General features: G+C 35.6%; 1 protein-coding gene across 22 annotated transcripts in view; it reads right to left on the bottom strand.

Annotated features, from left to right (window-relative positions):
- LOC135198501 (tyrosine-protein kinase SRK2-like) overlaps positions 1 to 18,660 on the bottom strand; it is a 375,373-nt gene that overhangs the window by 117,118 nt on the left and 239,595 nt on the right. For 7 of the 22 annotated variants that reach the window (XR_010310811.1, XM_064226106.1, XM_064226112.1 and 4 more), the window contains 3 exons: positions 4,033 to 4,125; positions 2,843 to 2,974; positions 2,463 to 2,606 (listed from right to left, as the gene is read on the bottom strand). Coding sequence is in view for 20 of the 22 variants with exons in the window: in XM_064226106.1 (XP_064082176.1) it covers positions 2,463 to 2,606; positions 2,843 to 2,974; positions 4,033 to 4,105 (349 nt within the window). In the remaining 2 variants the exon portion in view is untranslated. Of the gene's footprint in view, positions 1 to 2,462; positions 2,607 to 2,842; positions 2,975 to 4,032; positions 4,126 to 13,824; positions 13,863 to 18,660 lie in introns of all 22 variants that reach the window. The other 15 variants (XR_010310813.1, XM_064226115.1, XM_064226119.1 and 12 more) reach the window with 6 other exon arrangements.

Genomic DNA, 18,660 nt, shown 5'->3' with positions numbered 1-18,660 from the left:
ACATCCCTGGTCAAGCCTCAACATTCTCAGAACTTCCCAGCTCCATAATCATATCTAGTATCCTCTTTAGCTCCAAATATATAATTATTCTTTAACTTGCATTCCCATAACATGATGCATCCCAAACCAACATTTGCCTTGGTTCACATACAGATAACTTGATATAAATATCATTAACATTTCTTACTACCATTTACTGCTTCAACAAATCTACAACCAATGCACTTTTATCCTCATCGAAATGTTCTTTCTTTACAACTTGCCTTTTTAACATGTAGTATCAACTAATGTAATTACCATTCATCTGGATATTGTTTAAATATTTCTTTAGTCTGGCTATCAGAATTCACTTTTCCTTTATATCTATTGCTGACAAAACAAAATATACCTTACCTACTGTACTTTCAGTGTTTCCAAAAATCTTGGAAGCAATGGCACAGGATGATGATTATGACACATACTTTTATAGTTCAGCTGTGATGTGACCAATTCTGAGACTTTGTAATATTTTTGTTTTAATAAATTTGTTGATGATATATAATGTTTGTGCCTTGTCTTTTCCTTTTTTTGTTCTTGCCCTTTTTACTCTGTCAGCATTAGTAACTTCCCCATTCATTTAACTCTGCGAGAACAAACCATACGTATATAACACTCGGCTATTTTCATCTTAGCCCCAGACTATAATAACAACGGGTAGTTTCTCTACAGAAACCACCCTTTATTATAAAATTATGTAAATCTATGCATAATTATAATAAATTATACTTGGAGATTATCTAAAGCATCCTGAAAATAATCAAAGGTATATTTCTCAATGCAATCCACAAAGAAAAATTAAATATGGACAGCTGAAGAGATATATGCCATTGTTTTGATCACTAACTACATCAAAATCCCCTTCCTTATATTTCAAATGTGTGCAAAAACTACTTTCACTGAAAGACAAGCAGAAAATCTAGTCACACGTATAATGCCTAGTGGACACATCAAATCAAAATTAGTTTTTGCTTTGTACCTCTCACCTAAAGTCCAGTTTGGTATATCACCTAGTACTTCACGCCTCACAACTTTTCATTTTTTGCTTGAGAAAACCACAAGCATACTGAAACAATTCTGTAACATAACCATAAGATAATATAACTGAAGTGCAATTCACAAAATACTTTTAACTTTGCCTCCCTAACAAAACATCTGATAATACTAGATTCCCTGAAAATAATTTAATATAAACAACTGTAAGCATATTAAATCTATGAATGGATATACAGTACGCAAATCATTTCTCATTTCTGACCAAGTTCATGGCTGAATAGCATTTGGAAATACAATAAAATCAAACTTTTGGAGTTACATACTTCATATACATGTTAATAAACAAACTTAGGGCATATGCCACTTGACTGCTTCAAAAACTGTAAAAAGTAACATTTTGCAACTGAAGCATAAATCACAGCATGCATCATGAGTATCAAACAATATAGTATTTCATGGTCAACACCAACACCTAAAAGGCAGGCAAAAATGGGTGTATAATTAAACTAAAATACTGACTGGGAATAAGTTAGTATGGCAGCCACATCAAAGGGTAAGTCACATACATGTACAGAACACAATATGTATATAACAATAAGACGAGACTGTATTGATGCATAATATAAATCAGCTGTGGTTGACAACCAATGGATTCAAAATTAAATATAACATTTAAACGTACACACATATTAGCCACAAATGTTATTTGGAAAATAAAAACAAACTTAAATTATGCCAAATTATGGCAAATTTTAAAACCTGTGTTCTGTTGTAAATGTATCTCATTAGTCGGGTTATTATAATTCCCCATAACCTCCAAATTCAATCAAAGGGAGTTTCTGTTATAACAAGTTATGCAGGATGCATGCTCTTATCAAATGACTGTGTAATCTAACCTAACAAAGTCTTTTCTTTGCACATACAGTTCATCTCTTTTCCTTTTGACCATAATTTCTTTCATGAAACTGTTTTGTTTGTTTCAGTAAAAACCTTTAAAATACTGCATTTTGAGGATTCATCAATACATAAATCTCAGTTTGCCTTAAAAACGCAGAGGGGTCTATTTTATAACAGCCATAGACACTTGAATTTCTATCTTAAGAAATGCTCTGAACTTTAAAAAGCTGGGCTGTCTGAATCATGACAGCTGCTCTGTAAGGGTGTCACCATAATAACAAAAAGAAATGCCTTGAACTTTTGCTATGCAACCCATCCTATCATTCAACTATAATATCTAATCATGATCAACACTAAATTCTACGATACTGAAAATCTCAAAGCAACAACCCTCAAATATACAGTATAAGCCATATACATCCAAGAGTTCAAAAGTTATCAATACTTCATAGTGTATAAAACTTTGCTGCTGATAATGGATACACATCATATGTACATTCTCTCTCTTTCATAATATGAATGGAATAACCCACCTTGTCCTGAATTTGAGCGGATTACATCAACTCCATGCTGTTGCGAGTTATAAGCAGCTCTGGCTCTGGACGGGTCTGGATAATACCGAGGATTCCCTCCACCACCATTTGGAGGTGTCATGGAGGCGTTGACATCCCCTTTACCTGTGAACACATCAAGATGTTTTCCATGATCAACAGCAGAGAGAGGCAGATTGGCTGGTGCTCGAGTTAATGCTCTGGCTGCTGGTGGGCAAGGACAGCAATGTGATTATGATTCGCTATTGAATGTAGTGATGAATCATACATACAATGTCTTTATGTAGTCTGCAGCTAGAAGCATAGAAGAAAGCCTCGGACGCATTAATATTTGCATATAATATATAAAACAGTAAAACCACCTTTCATCAATTGAGCGGCCGCAGCCAGGGTTTGCATGCCACCATCAAAATGGGAATTGCTATTATAGTTCTGACTGGTTGTCATGGGATCACCTCCATACATATCCATCATCCTGCAAGACTCAGAGCCCCCTGAGAATTTAAAAGAAGAAACATTTCTCAATATTTTTTCAATTACAGTTAACCTGTATGTGCATTAAAAACCGACTATTCTCTCATCTTTTTTCAACAGTTCTCCTCCTTTCACCTCCCTTGAACATCTGAGAGTTTTGTTCAAATTCTTCTCTCTTTGGTTGTGAAATAGACCGAGTTCTTTTCTCCATAACCTCTACCATAGTGTCTGTGTGTGCTTTAGAAAAGGAGTTTAAATACAAAGACTTAATATGCTATTAGTGATGCTGTATATATGTTAGAACTCAATAACTATGAAAATGGACTGAAAAACTGATGGTCAAGATTATTTATAAATAATTCTAAAAGCATTAAAAGTGGTTAATGTTACAAAATATAAACTAAACCTCTTAATGTAATGTTACAATGTTCCTTTGTTTGTGAAGCATCAAAGTGTCAGAAAATGAATATAAAGAGGAAAATTATGAAAACTCAATTTGAAAATGATCTATTAAATATCAAATTATCAAATAAAAGTTACCTCTCTTGTGATCTACTTGAAAGGAACTTATTTCATCATCTACTGCACTCATCAGACAATGAAGCACACTTATTAAAATCTGAAAACTATTCTAGATGTTACCTCTACTATGAAAGTAATGCTTGTCACGATCAACACTGACACAACTGCCCAAGGATTTCAGATTAAGCTAAGGACAAAGAACAAAATCTAAGCAAAGTGTTAACTTAAAAAGTAAATTCGGTTCCAAATAATAAACTGCCAAATGGGATTGAAAATAAATGACTTAAGTGGATGAGAAGTAACAAAGCTATTTCTTGATGAAATGTGCTCTTAACTTTCATTGCATATATAAAAAGCTTAAGGAGCAAGTACTTTACAAAACAGTACTTGAAATTACAAAAAATATCAATAGAAATAAAACATTACATGTGAACCACAGTACTGCAACTAACCACCATGAACAACGAAACTTCATGTAATAAAAATGTCAACACAGGTTTTTACCACAGGAACACCAAACAAATTTAAGCATGATATTTAGAAACTTTTCACCTACCTATGTGGTCGAACTGCCCATGATGGTTTGGAGGTGGAGGCCCCTTTTTGGGGCAACACATGTTTTGGCCCATCCTTAACTTCGTTCATTCACCTGCAATAAAAATGAGCGAGTTCTTTAATTTCTATAACTAACTGAGAACAGCATTTTTAAAAGGTTACAAACCCCTGAATTATTTTAATTGGCTAAATGCCTTGTATCAACGTAATATTATGTAACTCAATATTAACACTACCTTGTGGAGCTATCCCTCAATACTGAATCTTGACTAATATACAGTGGTACCTCGAGATACGAAATTAATCCGTTCCGAGGCGGCCTTCGTATTATGAGTTTTTTGTATCTTGGAACACATTTTACATGTAAAATGGCTAATCCGTTCCAAGCCCTCCAAAAACACCCCAGTAAATTATATTTCCAGGCCTAAAACACATGTTCTAGGGTTACGATGGAAGAAATATGTCTCCAAAAAGGCAAAATACTGTACATACTTGAGTAATATTCAACTGCATGTAATGTTCAACCCCATTTTTACTGCATATATTAGGACTTTAGCATATGTCCCTTAGCAATAAGCCTAGCCTATATTAGCGGTTGCTACTGTAGCCTAGTCTATGATTCTGACATCTAAACCTAAGAGCTAAAAGCTTAGAATATGCCAATAAAATGTATAAATAATCAGTATGTACTCATTTCAAATAATTATTAATTAATCATTAACTATAATACACAAACAAAGAAAAAACAAACCTTCCAATCGATTGTTTACATTCTTACGAGTATCGAACGAGCGCCAAGCAATCATTTTTCCTAGCACACAGTAAGCCATAAATTGTCTTTAATATCTCTCTTCAACTAATGAAACCACCAAACAGTATAATAACCATTCATTTCTATTCTTTATTTTATCTTTACCTAATTGTGTACTGACAGCTGTAATGAAACATACGTAATACGTAACGTAATAATAAAACAGAAGAAGAATTCTAAAAAATACCTATTTGTTGGCAGACTGATTTATTTTATATTTTCTGATATCTAATTCACAATTTTTTTATTAAATGTATTGCATGTACTCATTTCAAATAATTATTAAGTAACCATTAACTATAATAAAAAAAAAAAAAAAAAAAAAAAAAAAGCTTCCAAACGTCTGTTTACATCCAGCACTTACTAATATCGAACGATCGCCAAGCAATCACTTTTACACAGTAAGCCATAAATTTTCATTATCTCTCTTCAACTACTGAAACTACCAAACAGTATGATAACCATTCATTTCTATTCTTTATTCTATCTTTACCTAATGTTTTTTTTTTATTAAATGTATTGCATGAATAAGGTTTTTCAATTTACAGCAACCTTTTACCAATAGAATACTTAAAGCACAAGGGGTAGATGCTGACCAATAAGAGAGCAGGACCTTATGGGGTGACTAGCATCAGGAACCAATGGGAGAGCGGGAGGATGGTGGCGAGTTTACTCAGTTGGCGGCGCGGGAGTTTTAAAATTGTTCTCGGTGGTCCGGGCGAATCTCGGGACTTTACAGCAACAACCTTTCGTATCTTGAAAACTTTTCGTATGTAGAGCAGTAAAATTTTTCGCATTGGCTTTCGTATCTCGAGTTTTTCGTAAGTAGAGCCTTTCGTATCTCGAGGTACTACTGTACTTATAGGATAGTCTGTGACAAAATTCAAGGCATTTTTTGTAAGAAGAGAACATATCACCATATCAAAATAATATATACAAATGGCTAACTTATCACATACAAGAAAACTGTTACCTCATTAATTTACATGTGACAGTTATAGCAACATGCCTGAAATATCCCTTCCCAAACAACAAATGAAAGGCTTCCTTTCTCCATATCAACTGTGTTGAGATACTGACTGAAAATCCAATATATTCTAGTTTAGGCAATTTCTTTCAAATTCATTCTTAGTGTTCAGTGAAGAAATCTCTCTTATTACAATGCTGGGCCATCAAAAAGTAATACTTTCAAACGATGTGCAATTCCATAAAAGAAGTACAATCAATACTTCAGTACAAACTTAAATAATGTACAACAAAGTTTAATAGTATACCGTATCTAAAACTACAGAAAGGCAAAAAAAAAAATACAGAAACAATTCCTATAATTCACATGAACAATTAATATGAATTAATATGATTAACCTTCCGTGTTTTCTGTAAGTATGTACGTACTGTCTTGTTCTCCAACCTCTTGTATCATTTCTCTCGCCAATGTTTTAACAACAGCTGCTAGAACTACTCTTACAAATATGTAGGCAACAGGGAAAAACCAAAAAAGCCATCATCTCCATTAAAGTTCCCTGTGGTCAAAATATACTGTATCTAAAAATAACGAGGCCCTTTAACCATAACATACAGTATGAAAGCTGCTAATGGTGAGAAGTCCTTTTGGTTAAAAGGCAACAATTACTGGTCACTGTGTGAACTTCTCAGGTCAAGCAATGGTAACTAATGATCATGAGCTGATCATTTTCACAATCTGAATTTGTCCCATTTCATCTATTCTACAGTTCTTAAAAGTATAACATAGCTAATATTAACATTTTCCTGATTTCAGGGAATTACTGTATCACCAAAAAATTTGATGAATCTGCTTTCATGTAAATCAAGACCTGAACACATATAATGTGGACCCTGTATTTACGTTCTCAGCCTTTGCAGATTTCTTTGAGGACAATATCTACCCATTATTAATGGGAAATTCGTGTATTCACTGTATTTTTCTATGAGATATATCTACAGATTACTTTATTTTCATATCAATTTCATGATTAAATGGACTTTTTTGTGATAAAACTAAAAAAATCAGTTAAGTACAGTCATACCCCTACATACAAAAGTACCTACGTACGAAAAACCCAGGTTATGAATGCAAAGACGAAGATTTTTTTGCTTCTGTGTACGAAAATAATTCAGGTTGCGAAAGGGTGTATTGCAAAGTCCGAGATTCGCCCGGGCCACCAAGAACAATTTTAAAACTCGCGCGCTGCCAACTCAGTAGACTCGCCACCATCCTCCTGCTCTCCCATTGGTTCCTGATGCTAGTTACTGCTATAAGATCCTGCTCTCCTATTGTTCAGCATCCATCACATCATGCATCTACGTAAGGGAGTTCCTCAACCATTTCGTTTCGGCACCGTTATCATACGCACATGGAATTCGTTCGTTCACATAGATTTTGTTCATTAACGTAAATTCGTGTTAGTGATTTCGCTTTTGTTATACTGTAAGTTACTTTATCGTGTTGCGTGTGAACTTAATTACAGGCAGTCCCCGGGTTACGACGGGGGTTCTGTTCTTGAGATGCATTGTAGGCTGAAAATCACCGTAAGCCGGAACATCGTCAAAAATCCTAAGAAAACCTTGCTTTAATACTTTGGGTGCATTGGAAACTATGTAAACTGCATTCTTATTGCATTTTTCATTAAAAAAAACCTTCAAATATTGATTATTTTGCATTTTTGGTCATATTTCATCTGCCAGAGCTGCGCTTTAGGCACCGTAACCCTGGAAATAATTTCTGTTTAATATAATTGAAAAGCACCTTAACCTCGGAACATCATAAGCCGAACCCGCTGTAACCCGGGGACTGCTTGTATTTTCGTTATTAGCCATGGGTCCAAAGAATGTTGCTGAAGTCACGGAAAGAAGAGGATGCTTTCCATGGAGATGAAGATGGATATAATCAAGAAGTATTTGTTAATGTGTTCCGTAAAGTTTAGTGTTAATGTTTTCTGCCATTTTTTAATGTTTCGTAAAGTTAAGTGTTCATTTTTTCTGCTGTTTGTCCTCCTCCTCTGTCGCTACTTTCGGACATTGCCTCACTCGAAAGGTAAGGTTCCACATGTTACTACATACGTACGTACATGTACGTACAGTATATCTTGTACCCTGTACACTATAGCGCGACAGATCTAAACTGATAGATTGTTTGCTTCCTTGAGAAAAACTTTGTTGCCAGTTCTCTCTTAACCTTTAAATCGTCCCCTTATTAAGTCCTCGGAACGGATTGATTTCGTAACCTGAGGCACTACTGTATAAGCATTTTTTGTGAGTTTTTCTCAAGACTGAACAAAATAGACAGTTTTTAGCATTATTATAGCCATTTCAAGTATTCGCTGATTGTAGCTATTTGTGGGGTGTGTGTATCTTGCACACATCCCCTGCAAATATGGGGGGTCTACTGTAATCAAATAACTACATTAGATCATTTATTATCCTGTACAGTATACATCTGGACTACACAAGCACCTATTTTTTCCTTGTAATCTTGTAGTTAAATTAATTAAGGTAAATTAAAATAATTTTTTCTATAGCAAATGACCCAGGATTCACGGAATCACAATTTACGTACTCTACGGAACACACACACACATTATTCATGGAATATTCACCAGTTCACTGTACTTGTAATTGAGAAAATTCATTAATTACAGTACAGTGGACCCCCCATATTCGCATTCTCCGGATTCGCGAACTCACACATTCGCGGATTTCTCTCAGGAACATTTCCCGCATTACTTGCGGTATTTTTCTATGAAAAATATCCACAAATTTCTGTTTGTTTTATCACTTTCATCATAAAATGCACTTTTTGTGATAAAACTATTAAAAACCCAAGTATAAACATTTTTAGTGGGTTTTTCTTGAGTTTTAACTAACAAAACAGGCTATTTTTAGCATTTTTATAGGGGTTCCAACTAGTCACAATTTCTAACTATATTCACGGGGGGTTCTGGTACGCATCCTCCACGAATACAGGGGGGACCCCTGTATTTTCATATTTTCATAACTAAATGCACTTTTCATGATAAAACTATTGAAATACTCAGGTATAACTAGTTTTATTTTTTTTTCTGTCTGGCCTTAGATCTTAAAAACTACTGAGGCTAGAGGACTGCAAGTTGTTACGTTGATCATCCACCCTCCATTCATCAAACATACCAAATTGCAACCATCTAGCCTTAGTAGTTTTTGTTTTATTTAAGGTTAAATTTAGCCATAATCGTGCACCTCACAATGAAATAGGCCAGGCCACAACCATTCCACGGTTAAACTTTATTGGCCCATGGCTCATACAGCATTATATACCAAGACCACCAAAAGATAAATCTATTTTCGGTGGCACTGATTACACGCTGTAAGAAAACTTGATTGTGTCAAAGAAACTAAGGTGTATTTATTACTTGTTTTGTGTTTGAGCTATCAAAACAGGCAGTTCTAAGCATTATTGGATGGGTTTTAAGTATTTGTGGAGTTTAGCTGTTTGGGGTGTGTGTGTGTGTTGTGCCACTATGCATCTCCTGTGAATTCGGGGGGTCCAATGTACAGGCAGTCCCCGGTTATCGGCGGGGGTTTCATTCTCAGCAGGGTGCTGGTAAACGAAAACCGCCATTAACCAAAACTCGACATTAAGGTCCGAGTTTCAGTTAATGGCACCTGTGTTAGGCATGTTAAGGTGCTATAGCTCTATTATCGGCACTTATGGAACCGAAAACTGAAACTTAGGCACGTTATGGTGCCATAAATCGCCAATTTTATGGTGCTAGGCGATTGATGGCACTAGACAAGCCCCATAAAAACGGATCACCATTAGCCAAGTCCGCCGATAACTGGGGTCTGCCTGTACTTGGTTTTTATCACATGCGTTTACTACTCACTTAAATTTGTAAATCTTATCATTGTTACAACAATCCCTTAGCTTTAGGCACTGTAACTTACTTATGAGCTTATAACTTTGCTGACAAAAAAAAAGTAAGAAATAAATAATAAACAATCTCATTAAGTTTATTTCACCATATAGTAATTCTGATTGATTAAAAGCTATTCATAAACAATACACACACACACACACACACTACATCAAATATTATTATTGTAGCCACACTGGAGCAAGAAAGGGTGAAATCATAATCGCAAGCATTTTATACACAGTGCAGTAAGTTGCATAACCACTGTTTATGTCTGTCAACATTCTTGGATTGAACTACAGTCATACCCCTACATACGAAAGTCCTTATGTAGACTCGCCCTTCCTCCCACTCTCCCATTGGTTCCTGATGCTGGTTACCGCCGTAAGATCCTGCTCTCCTATTGGTCAGCATTTACCCCATCATGCATCTACATAAGGAAGTTCCTCGACCATTTCGTTTCGGCAGTGTTACCATGCACACGTGGAATTCATTCGCTCACGTAGATTTCGTTCATTAACGTAAATTCGTATTAGTGATTTCGCTTTCATTGTACAGTGGGCCCCCTGTATTCGCGGACTCACACATTCGCGGATTTCTCTCGGGAACGTTTCTCCGCATTATTCGAAGAAAATTCGCGCATTCGCGGTATTTTTCTATGAGAAATATCCAAAATTCCTGGGTTTTTCTTTAGCAATTTCATCATAAAATGCACTTTTTGTGATAAAACTCTTAAAAAAACCAAGTATGAAAATTTGTTGTGGTTTTTCTCGAGTTTTAACTAACAAAATAGGCTGTTTTTAGCGTTTTTATAGGGGTTCCAAACATTCGCGGGTTCTAACTATTCACAGGGGGGTCTGGTACGCATCCCCCGCGAATACGGGGGGACCACTGTACTGTAAGTTACTTTATTGTGTTGTGTGTGAACTTAATTACTTACGTTATTAGCTATGGGTCCAAAGAATGTTGCTGAAGTTCATGGAAAGAAGAGGTTGCTTTCTATGGAGATGAAGATGGAGATAACCAAGAAGTATTTGTTAATGTGTCCCGTAAAGTTTAGTGTTAATGTTTTCTGCCATTTTTTAATGTTTCGTAAAGTTAAGCGTTCATGTTTTCTGCTGTTTGTACTCCTCCTCTGTCGCTACTTTTGGACATTGCCTCACTCGAAAGGTAAGGTTCCACATTTTACTACATACGTACATACATGTACGTACAGTATTTCTTGTACCCTGTACACTAATACACTTTATTTACAGGTACAGTAACAGTTAGGTTAGGTATTGAATGGTCCAAATTGTTGTGTTTCATTGTTCATTGTTCAATTTAGCTTTATTGTAAAATTTACTGCTGTGTTTTTGTAAGGCTTTGAACAAATTAGGCATGTAAAACTGGATATGAAAAAATCAGGTTACGAAGGCCGCTTCGGAACGGATTAATTTCGTAACCTGAGGTACTACTGTAGTATTTTCATCATTTAAGGGTCAGCAGCATTCTACAACCTCTATCTCTTAACATTATTAAAAGATGATTTCAGGCCTGGCTTTCATTAATAGTGAAGCATGGTCATTGATGCATTGATGCCTGAGCATGTTTTCTTGCATTTTCAACTAATTTTGATAAACTTCTGTCAGTAACATGTACAATTTTTTTTAAGTATCAGAATCCTTATTCTGCTCTCCTATTGGTCAGCATCTATCCCATCATGCATCTACATAAGGAAGTTACTCGACCATTTCGTTTCAGCAGCGTTATCATACAAACGTGGAATTTGTTCGTTCACGTAGATTTCGTTCGTTAACGTAAATTTGTGTTAGTGATTTTGCTTTCGTTGTACTGTAAGTTACTTTATCGTGTTGTGTGTGAACTTAATTACTCAAGTTATTAGCTATGGGTCCCAAGAATGTTGCTGAAGTTCATGGAAAGAAGAGGATGTTTTCTATGGAGACAAAGATACAGATAAATAAGAAGTGTACTTGTTAATGTGTTTCGTAAAGTTTAATGTTAACGTTTTCTGCAATTTTTTAAAGTGTTTCGTAAAGTTAAGTATTCATGTTTTCTGCCGTTTGTCCTCCTCCTCTGTCGTCACTTTCGGACATAGCCTCACTCGAAAGGTAAGGTTCCACATTTGACTTCATACATACGTACAGTATTTCTTGTACCCTGTACACTAATACACTTCATTTACAGGTACAGTAACAGTTAGGTTAGGTATTGAATGGTCCAAATTGTTGTATTTCATTGTTCATTGTTCAATTTAGCTTTATTGTAAAATTTACTGCTGTGTTTTTGTAAGGCTTTGAACGAATTAGGCATGTAAAACGTAGTTCTGGATATGAAAAAATCAGGTTACGAAGGCCGCTTCGGAACGGATTAATTTCGTAACCTGAGGTACTACTGCAGTATTTTCATCACTTAAGGGTCAGCAGCACTCTACAACCTTTATCTCTTAATATTATTAAAAGATGATTTCATGCCTGATTTTAATTAATAAGTGAAGCATGATCATTGATGTATTGATGCCTGAGCATGTTTTCTTGCATTTTCAACTAATTTTGATAAACTTCTGTCAGTAACATGTACAATTTTTTTTAAGTATCAGAATCCTTATTCTGCTCTCCTATTGGTCAGCATCTATCCCATCATGCATCTACATAAGGAAGTTACTCGACCATTTTGTTTCACCAGCGTTATCATACAAACGTGGAATTTGTTCGTTCACGTAGATTTCGTTCGTTAACGTAAATTTGTGTTAGTGATTTTGCTTTCATTGTACTGTAAGTTACTTTATCGGAACGGATTAATTTCGTAACCTGAGGTACTACTGCAGTATTTTCATCACTTAAGGGTCAGCAGCACTCTACAACCTTTATCTCTTAATATTATTAAAAGATGATTTCATGCCTGACTTTAATTAATAAGTGAAGCATGATCATTGATGTATTGATGCCTGAGCATGTTTTCTTGCATTTTCAACTAATTTTGATAAACTTCTGTCAGTAACAGGTACATTTTGTTTCAAGTACCAGAATCCTTATTCTGCTAAAGTGTCAACAATGTTGCATTGATATAATACAGATTGCTTTCCTTTGCAAAACATCAGAATTGGCTTCCTGATATTGTTATGATTAGAAAAAACAAATTTACTGAGAAGTTATGTTACTTCCTTGAAGTGCAGTGGTCCTCCATATTTGCAACTTTCCACTTACAATCAAATGATCTAAACACTAACTTATGAGAACCAGTACTAAATGTTACTGTTCCTAAATAGTTGAACAATTCTTATCCCTTCTCTATCGAATGTTTGTTACATTATTCCTTTGTACACACTCTGTCATTACTACTTCAACAATGGATGAGGAGCTATAGTAACTTCACATCAACCGTGCATCTGATGTCTAGGGAAGTTCCTTACGATGCTCCCGATTGGTTGATGATGAGCCAATCGCACGGCTGGAAACTCTCAGTCTCTCTCTCGAGAGTTCACATAGGCAGGATGTATGTTCCACCTCCCCTGAGGGATACGTCTTTCAAAAGTATCCCTCAGGAGAGGTGGAACATACATCCTGCCTGTGTGAACTCTCTCCAGACACTGAGTTTCCAGCCTTGTGATTGGCTTATCAACAGCCAATCAGGAGCGTCGTAAGGGACTGGCCTAGACATCAGATGCACGGTTGATGTGAATTTACTATAGCAATCTCACCCTTAAAACTTGCTGAGAAATGAAGAGACTGCAATAACCAAAACAAGAGACAAACAGAGGATGAAAAAAAAATTTTTTTAAATGGAGGTAGTTTGGAGAACTGTACTGCTACTGTATTTTGGCAGTTTTAAAATTAATGCATTTCTATTTCATGTGTGTCTACAAAGAAAAATAGCAAACTAACTTCACCTAAAAACATTTTAATATCTACCAAAACACTACACACTTATCTATAAAACAAAAACAAAAAAATTGTCAAGCAACAGTGAATGAAAAAATGCACACACAGATATATATAATAAATGTATGTATATGTATGTATATACATATACACAGAGAGAGAAAGAGAGAGAGAATGAATCACTTTACCTCTACAAAAACATCTTCATACAGCTATGCCCTTTTACCTGAAATGAAAAGAAATACTATTTAGAATAAAGCAGCATTATACAGTTAGCCCTTACTACTAAACAAGTACCAATTTCGATACAAGCAATTACAGCAATTTCAACACACACACACATTATATATATATATATATATATATATATATATATAATATATAATATATATAGATATATATATATATATATATCTATATATATATATATAGTATATATATATATATATCCTAATGTCTCTCCCCTACCACAAAACTAAACAAAAACGAGAAGCTTCGAAGTCTCTCCAGTGTCAATCTGGGAGCGAAACGTCCGCAGATTTTATCACAATTATCATTAAAACATGCCTGGAAATCACTCTCCACAAAAAGACCAAACTTCATGAGAGAGAGAGAGAGAGAGAGAGAGAGAGAGAGAGAGAGAGAGAGAGAGAGAGAGAGGACGTATATTTTTCTTCGCGATAACACTTCTAGTATTTATTAATGAAAAGGCACTTCTTAAAGTAATATACAAGTTTGAGGTACCTGGTAGGATAACGTTTACCCAAACGCCTTAGACAACCACTACTTGTATGTAGCCGAACTTCATACTGTAATATTACCGGTATTCTCTTAAACTATCGCCTTTATTATCATAATTATATTATCATTAAGGTAAAATCCATCGTAACATGTAGCCTGGACCAAAATAATGCCGGTTGCATGAGAGAGCTCCTTCTAAAATGCCATAAGTGTATCCCCGAACTGTCATTGCGTCATACACTATACATCAGTAAATAAAAGATAAGCTTCCTACTTTTATTGCCATGTAATTCATAACATCCTTGACGGTAGCTTGAAGAGTGCTTACACACACACATTGAAGCACTGAACGGCAGACAAAAGCACACTGAAACTAGGCACAACATTTCTTTTACAACATCTCTTTAAAAAAAATTTAGTTTTCGTGAAGGATTTTGCGTTTTTCTTTTTTAAAACGAGAGAGAGAGAGAGAGAGAGAGAGAACGAACAAACACACAGGAAGTGCGTAGTTTGCCGAACGCAACGCATACGTGTATGTAAGCAAACTGATCCAGTCAATAAAAAATACAGGATGGGTCGGAGGCAAAGTTCACCGTAACGAGATTCACACGTGTATGTTCATATATATAATATTATAATATATATATATATATATATATCTATATATATATATATATATATATTATAGCATATATGTATATATGCACGAGAAGGCTCACCTTATAAGCTACGCTTAAAACCCGACCGCACGTGACAAAAACGGAATCGCGTATACCTAACTTGAATTAGACATATTCCGACGCACAAACTTTTCAATAACGTCTCATATGTAACCTGCTTTTTTTGCTTTTTGTCTTCGTCTTGTTTGAGTTTTACAGCCCTCATTAACACACACTGTCGCCGGAGACGATGGAGGGAATGTTTATAAAAACAATTTTTTCTTTTTGTAAACTTAAGCTGCTTTCGTTTTCTCTTATAAATAACAGCAGATTTTTTTTAAATAAAAACGTTTTTACTTTTTTTTTTATTTATTGCCATACTGAGACGCTGTATTGTGATAATCATTTACTGAGAGAGAGAGAGAGAGAGAGAGAGAGAGAGAGAGAGAGAGAGAGAGAATCATCTGATATCAACGAGGGTACGAATTTCTTATGATGAAAAACTACTGAGAGAGAGAGAGAGAGAGAGAGAGAGAGAGAGAATTTACGTACTCTTCACCACAAGACAAGACAGTCGATAGTCGTCAATACAAACTCAAAACTTATTTTGCCCTTAGCACAACAAAAGAGTGATACAGAACAACATACAAACAACGAACCTACATCAGCATTTAAGCCGCCAGAATGTCAATAATGAGTCAGTGGGTGTCTTGCAAGGAACTTGCAACAACGGAAGAAGAACAACGAAGATAGGGGTGGTGATAAAACTTGCCGGGCAACGCCTGGCGCAGACCAATAATAGTGTACCATTTCGTTTCGACGTTACTATTTTTGGAAGGATTCCTCTCGTTGCTTATTGGGTCATGTAATTTTTGGTTGCTCTCTCTCTCTCTCTATATATATATATATATATATATATATATATATAATATAAAAAGAATGCCATAGGGATATATGGCAGGCAGAATTCTGTACCGAGTGCTTTCGTCTTTATTATGGCAATGTCGAGGCACCAAATCCGAATAAAGACGAAAACGATCGATATGTATTTCTGCTTATTTCCCTGAGATATTCGCTAATATAAAGAAGTCACGTGTATCCACTGTGATTTTTGAGCATATATATGTATATGCGTATGTATGTATGTATGGATATATATATATATATATATATATATATATATATATATATATATATATATATATATATAACCATAATGTTAACTCGGAATCACATTGACCACAACTGAATAGCAACATTTGAGTATAGCTCTGAAGCCCAGAGCAAACCATTCGTTTCTATAATATGACATGTGAATAAATGTTATAATACTACTGCCCAGAACTGGAGTCATTTTAACATCACAGGAAATATCTATAAAAATAAAAAAATAAAAACTTTCCTGAACAGAGGCTTTTAATGGTACATTTTCCGGACTGATTTAAATTTCATATTAATTTTCTTCAATAATTATTTTCCGTTTCATATCATACTGGGAATCTACCTACGTCCGGCATCCATTTGCTTATTTAACATCTAAGTATTACTTCTGAATATTATACCCTGAAGAGATCAAGTTTATTACAAATGAAATGCTATAATTATTTGCTGTGTTTTCACAATACGATGGAGAACAACAGTCAGATAAAAAGCGCAATTAACCTAGTTATGTAAACAGAAAAAAAGGCAGCAGAATTCCTACGAAATGAGGTGGGACACGGATCTGCATCTTGCACCAATGACGAGACGTCTCGTCCCAGTATCTAAAGCATCCCCCTAATCTCTCGCCACTCCATGAAGTCATGAACTTGCCTTAGAGAGAGAGAGAGAGAGAGAGAGAGAGAGAGAGAGAGAGAGAGAGAGAGAGAGAGAGAGAGAGAGTACCAGCATATAATAATATTAAAACAGGTAAGTCTTTACCACCTTGGAGGTGAAGCTAATCATAACCGTTGTTTGTACGCATGGTTCCATGTCAGTTGTGAAAAATATATAGCTGACTGCCGGATGTTTGAATGTCAAGTCCTGTAAACTTCCTTTCATTATCTCTAAGCCTGTTGCAGGCTTCATAAGATACGCTCTCTCTCTCTCTCTCTCTCTCTCTCTCTCTCCAGATCATCTAGTAACACTTATATTGTACGTTCTGTTAATTGGTGGTTTATTTCTACCTTTTACCTTTTTATTTCCAACCTGGCACCCTAAGGCCTTTTGTCTAGAGATATAAATCATCGATTCTCGTACAGAAACAAAGCAATCAATCTATCAACGTTGCAATACCTCGATTCATCCTTCCAACAGCCTTTGTACATCTCGCGGGTCTGCGAACCCGCTGAATAGCGACAAATGTCTACACTGACCAATTCAGCATTCATAGCCCTGAACTTTGTTCGGCACAAAAGGTAATCCACAGAGCAAGTGCGCGATTCAACCTGCGATAACTCGGGGGCATATTCTGTTGAAATGCTTCCTGATGGAGAAACGATAATCCAATCTCACGTGAACACAAGGAAGAATGATTCTCTCTCTCTCTCTCTCTCTCTCTCTCTCTCTCTCTCTGTCAGGCTTCGATGCCTATTTTCGGTGTGGTGGCATATTCACATAATACAATTCACTGAGCCCTGTCTGTGCGTGCGTGTGTGTGCGCGCGAGAGCATATCAGCACACAAACTGATGGTCTGATACTGCCTCGTCCTGTGTCGATTGCCGGGCTTCCGCTGTGAACAATTGCTGCATTAATTATAAATGTTCTGTTTTATCCGGACTTGAATTACCATGGATCGACTTTATTCCGAAAATCGGACGTCTGTTGCATCCGGATCAAATATAAACGAACAATGAGACAGACGAACTCACAAAATAATGGCCATTTCCGAAAGGATTTCCAACACCCAAAGTCAGGAATTAGTTTTCAGCCTTTAAAAGTCGCTAAACACTGAAATAAATAACTCAAAAAGGATATCTAAGTCACCCAAAGAACCGATGCGACAGGTCTGGGGAGCCTGGCGTTCGATTCCATTGCTTCCTGCTCGGTGATATACCGCTGAGTAATAATACTGGTTTGGGCCATACTTTGAGAACCAGACAAGTCTAGCAGGTAATGTAAGACTAAAAGGACGGCAATTATCTCTCTCTCTCTCTCTCTCTCTCTCTCTCTCTCTCTCTCTCTCTCTCTCTCAACAACAACAACAACAATAGGCTTCAGTGCAGCCGAATGACCATCTATTGGCAACGTCAATGTACGTTTTCGATTCATAACTAATAAAAATAACAACATGCAAATGCTATTATATCGTTATTGTACGCACGGTATTGATGAGTGCATGCATTACATCTAATAATGATAAATCATAAAGAAGGTTTTACAACTGTATTTGTATGTGGACGGTACTGATTAAAATACGTTGCCTACAGACATTAATTTATAGAAAAGGAGACGGAAGCATGAAAAGAAAGTTATGAAAAATGTGAATTATATAATGAGGTTATAATTTTCATAATTACACTAATATATGTAAGTGACAAAAGGTGAAGGGAACAATTTACACACATTCCTGGCAAACTGTAAAAAAAAAAAAAAAAAAAAAAAAAAAAAAAAAAGTTCCGTAAGGATATGGAAGGTTTTACAGA

Source organism: Macrobrachium nipponense, chromosome 22, assembly GCF_015104395.2.
Source record: "Macrobrachium nipponense isolate FS-2020 chromosome 22, ASM1510439v2, whole genome shotgun sequence".
NCBI classification, from domain to species: Eukaryota; Metazoa; Arthropoda; class Malacostraca; order Decapoda; family Palaemonidae; genus Macrobrachium; species Macrobrachium nipponense.
The sequence above is the reverse complement of the archived record's forward strand: the minus strand, read 5'-3'. Positions and strand labels throughout refer to the sequence as shown.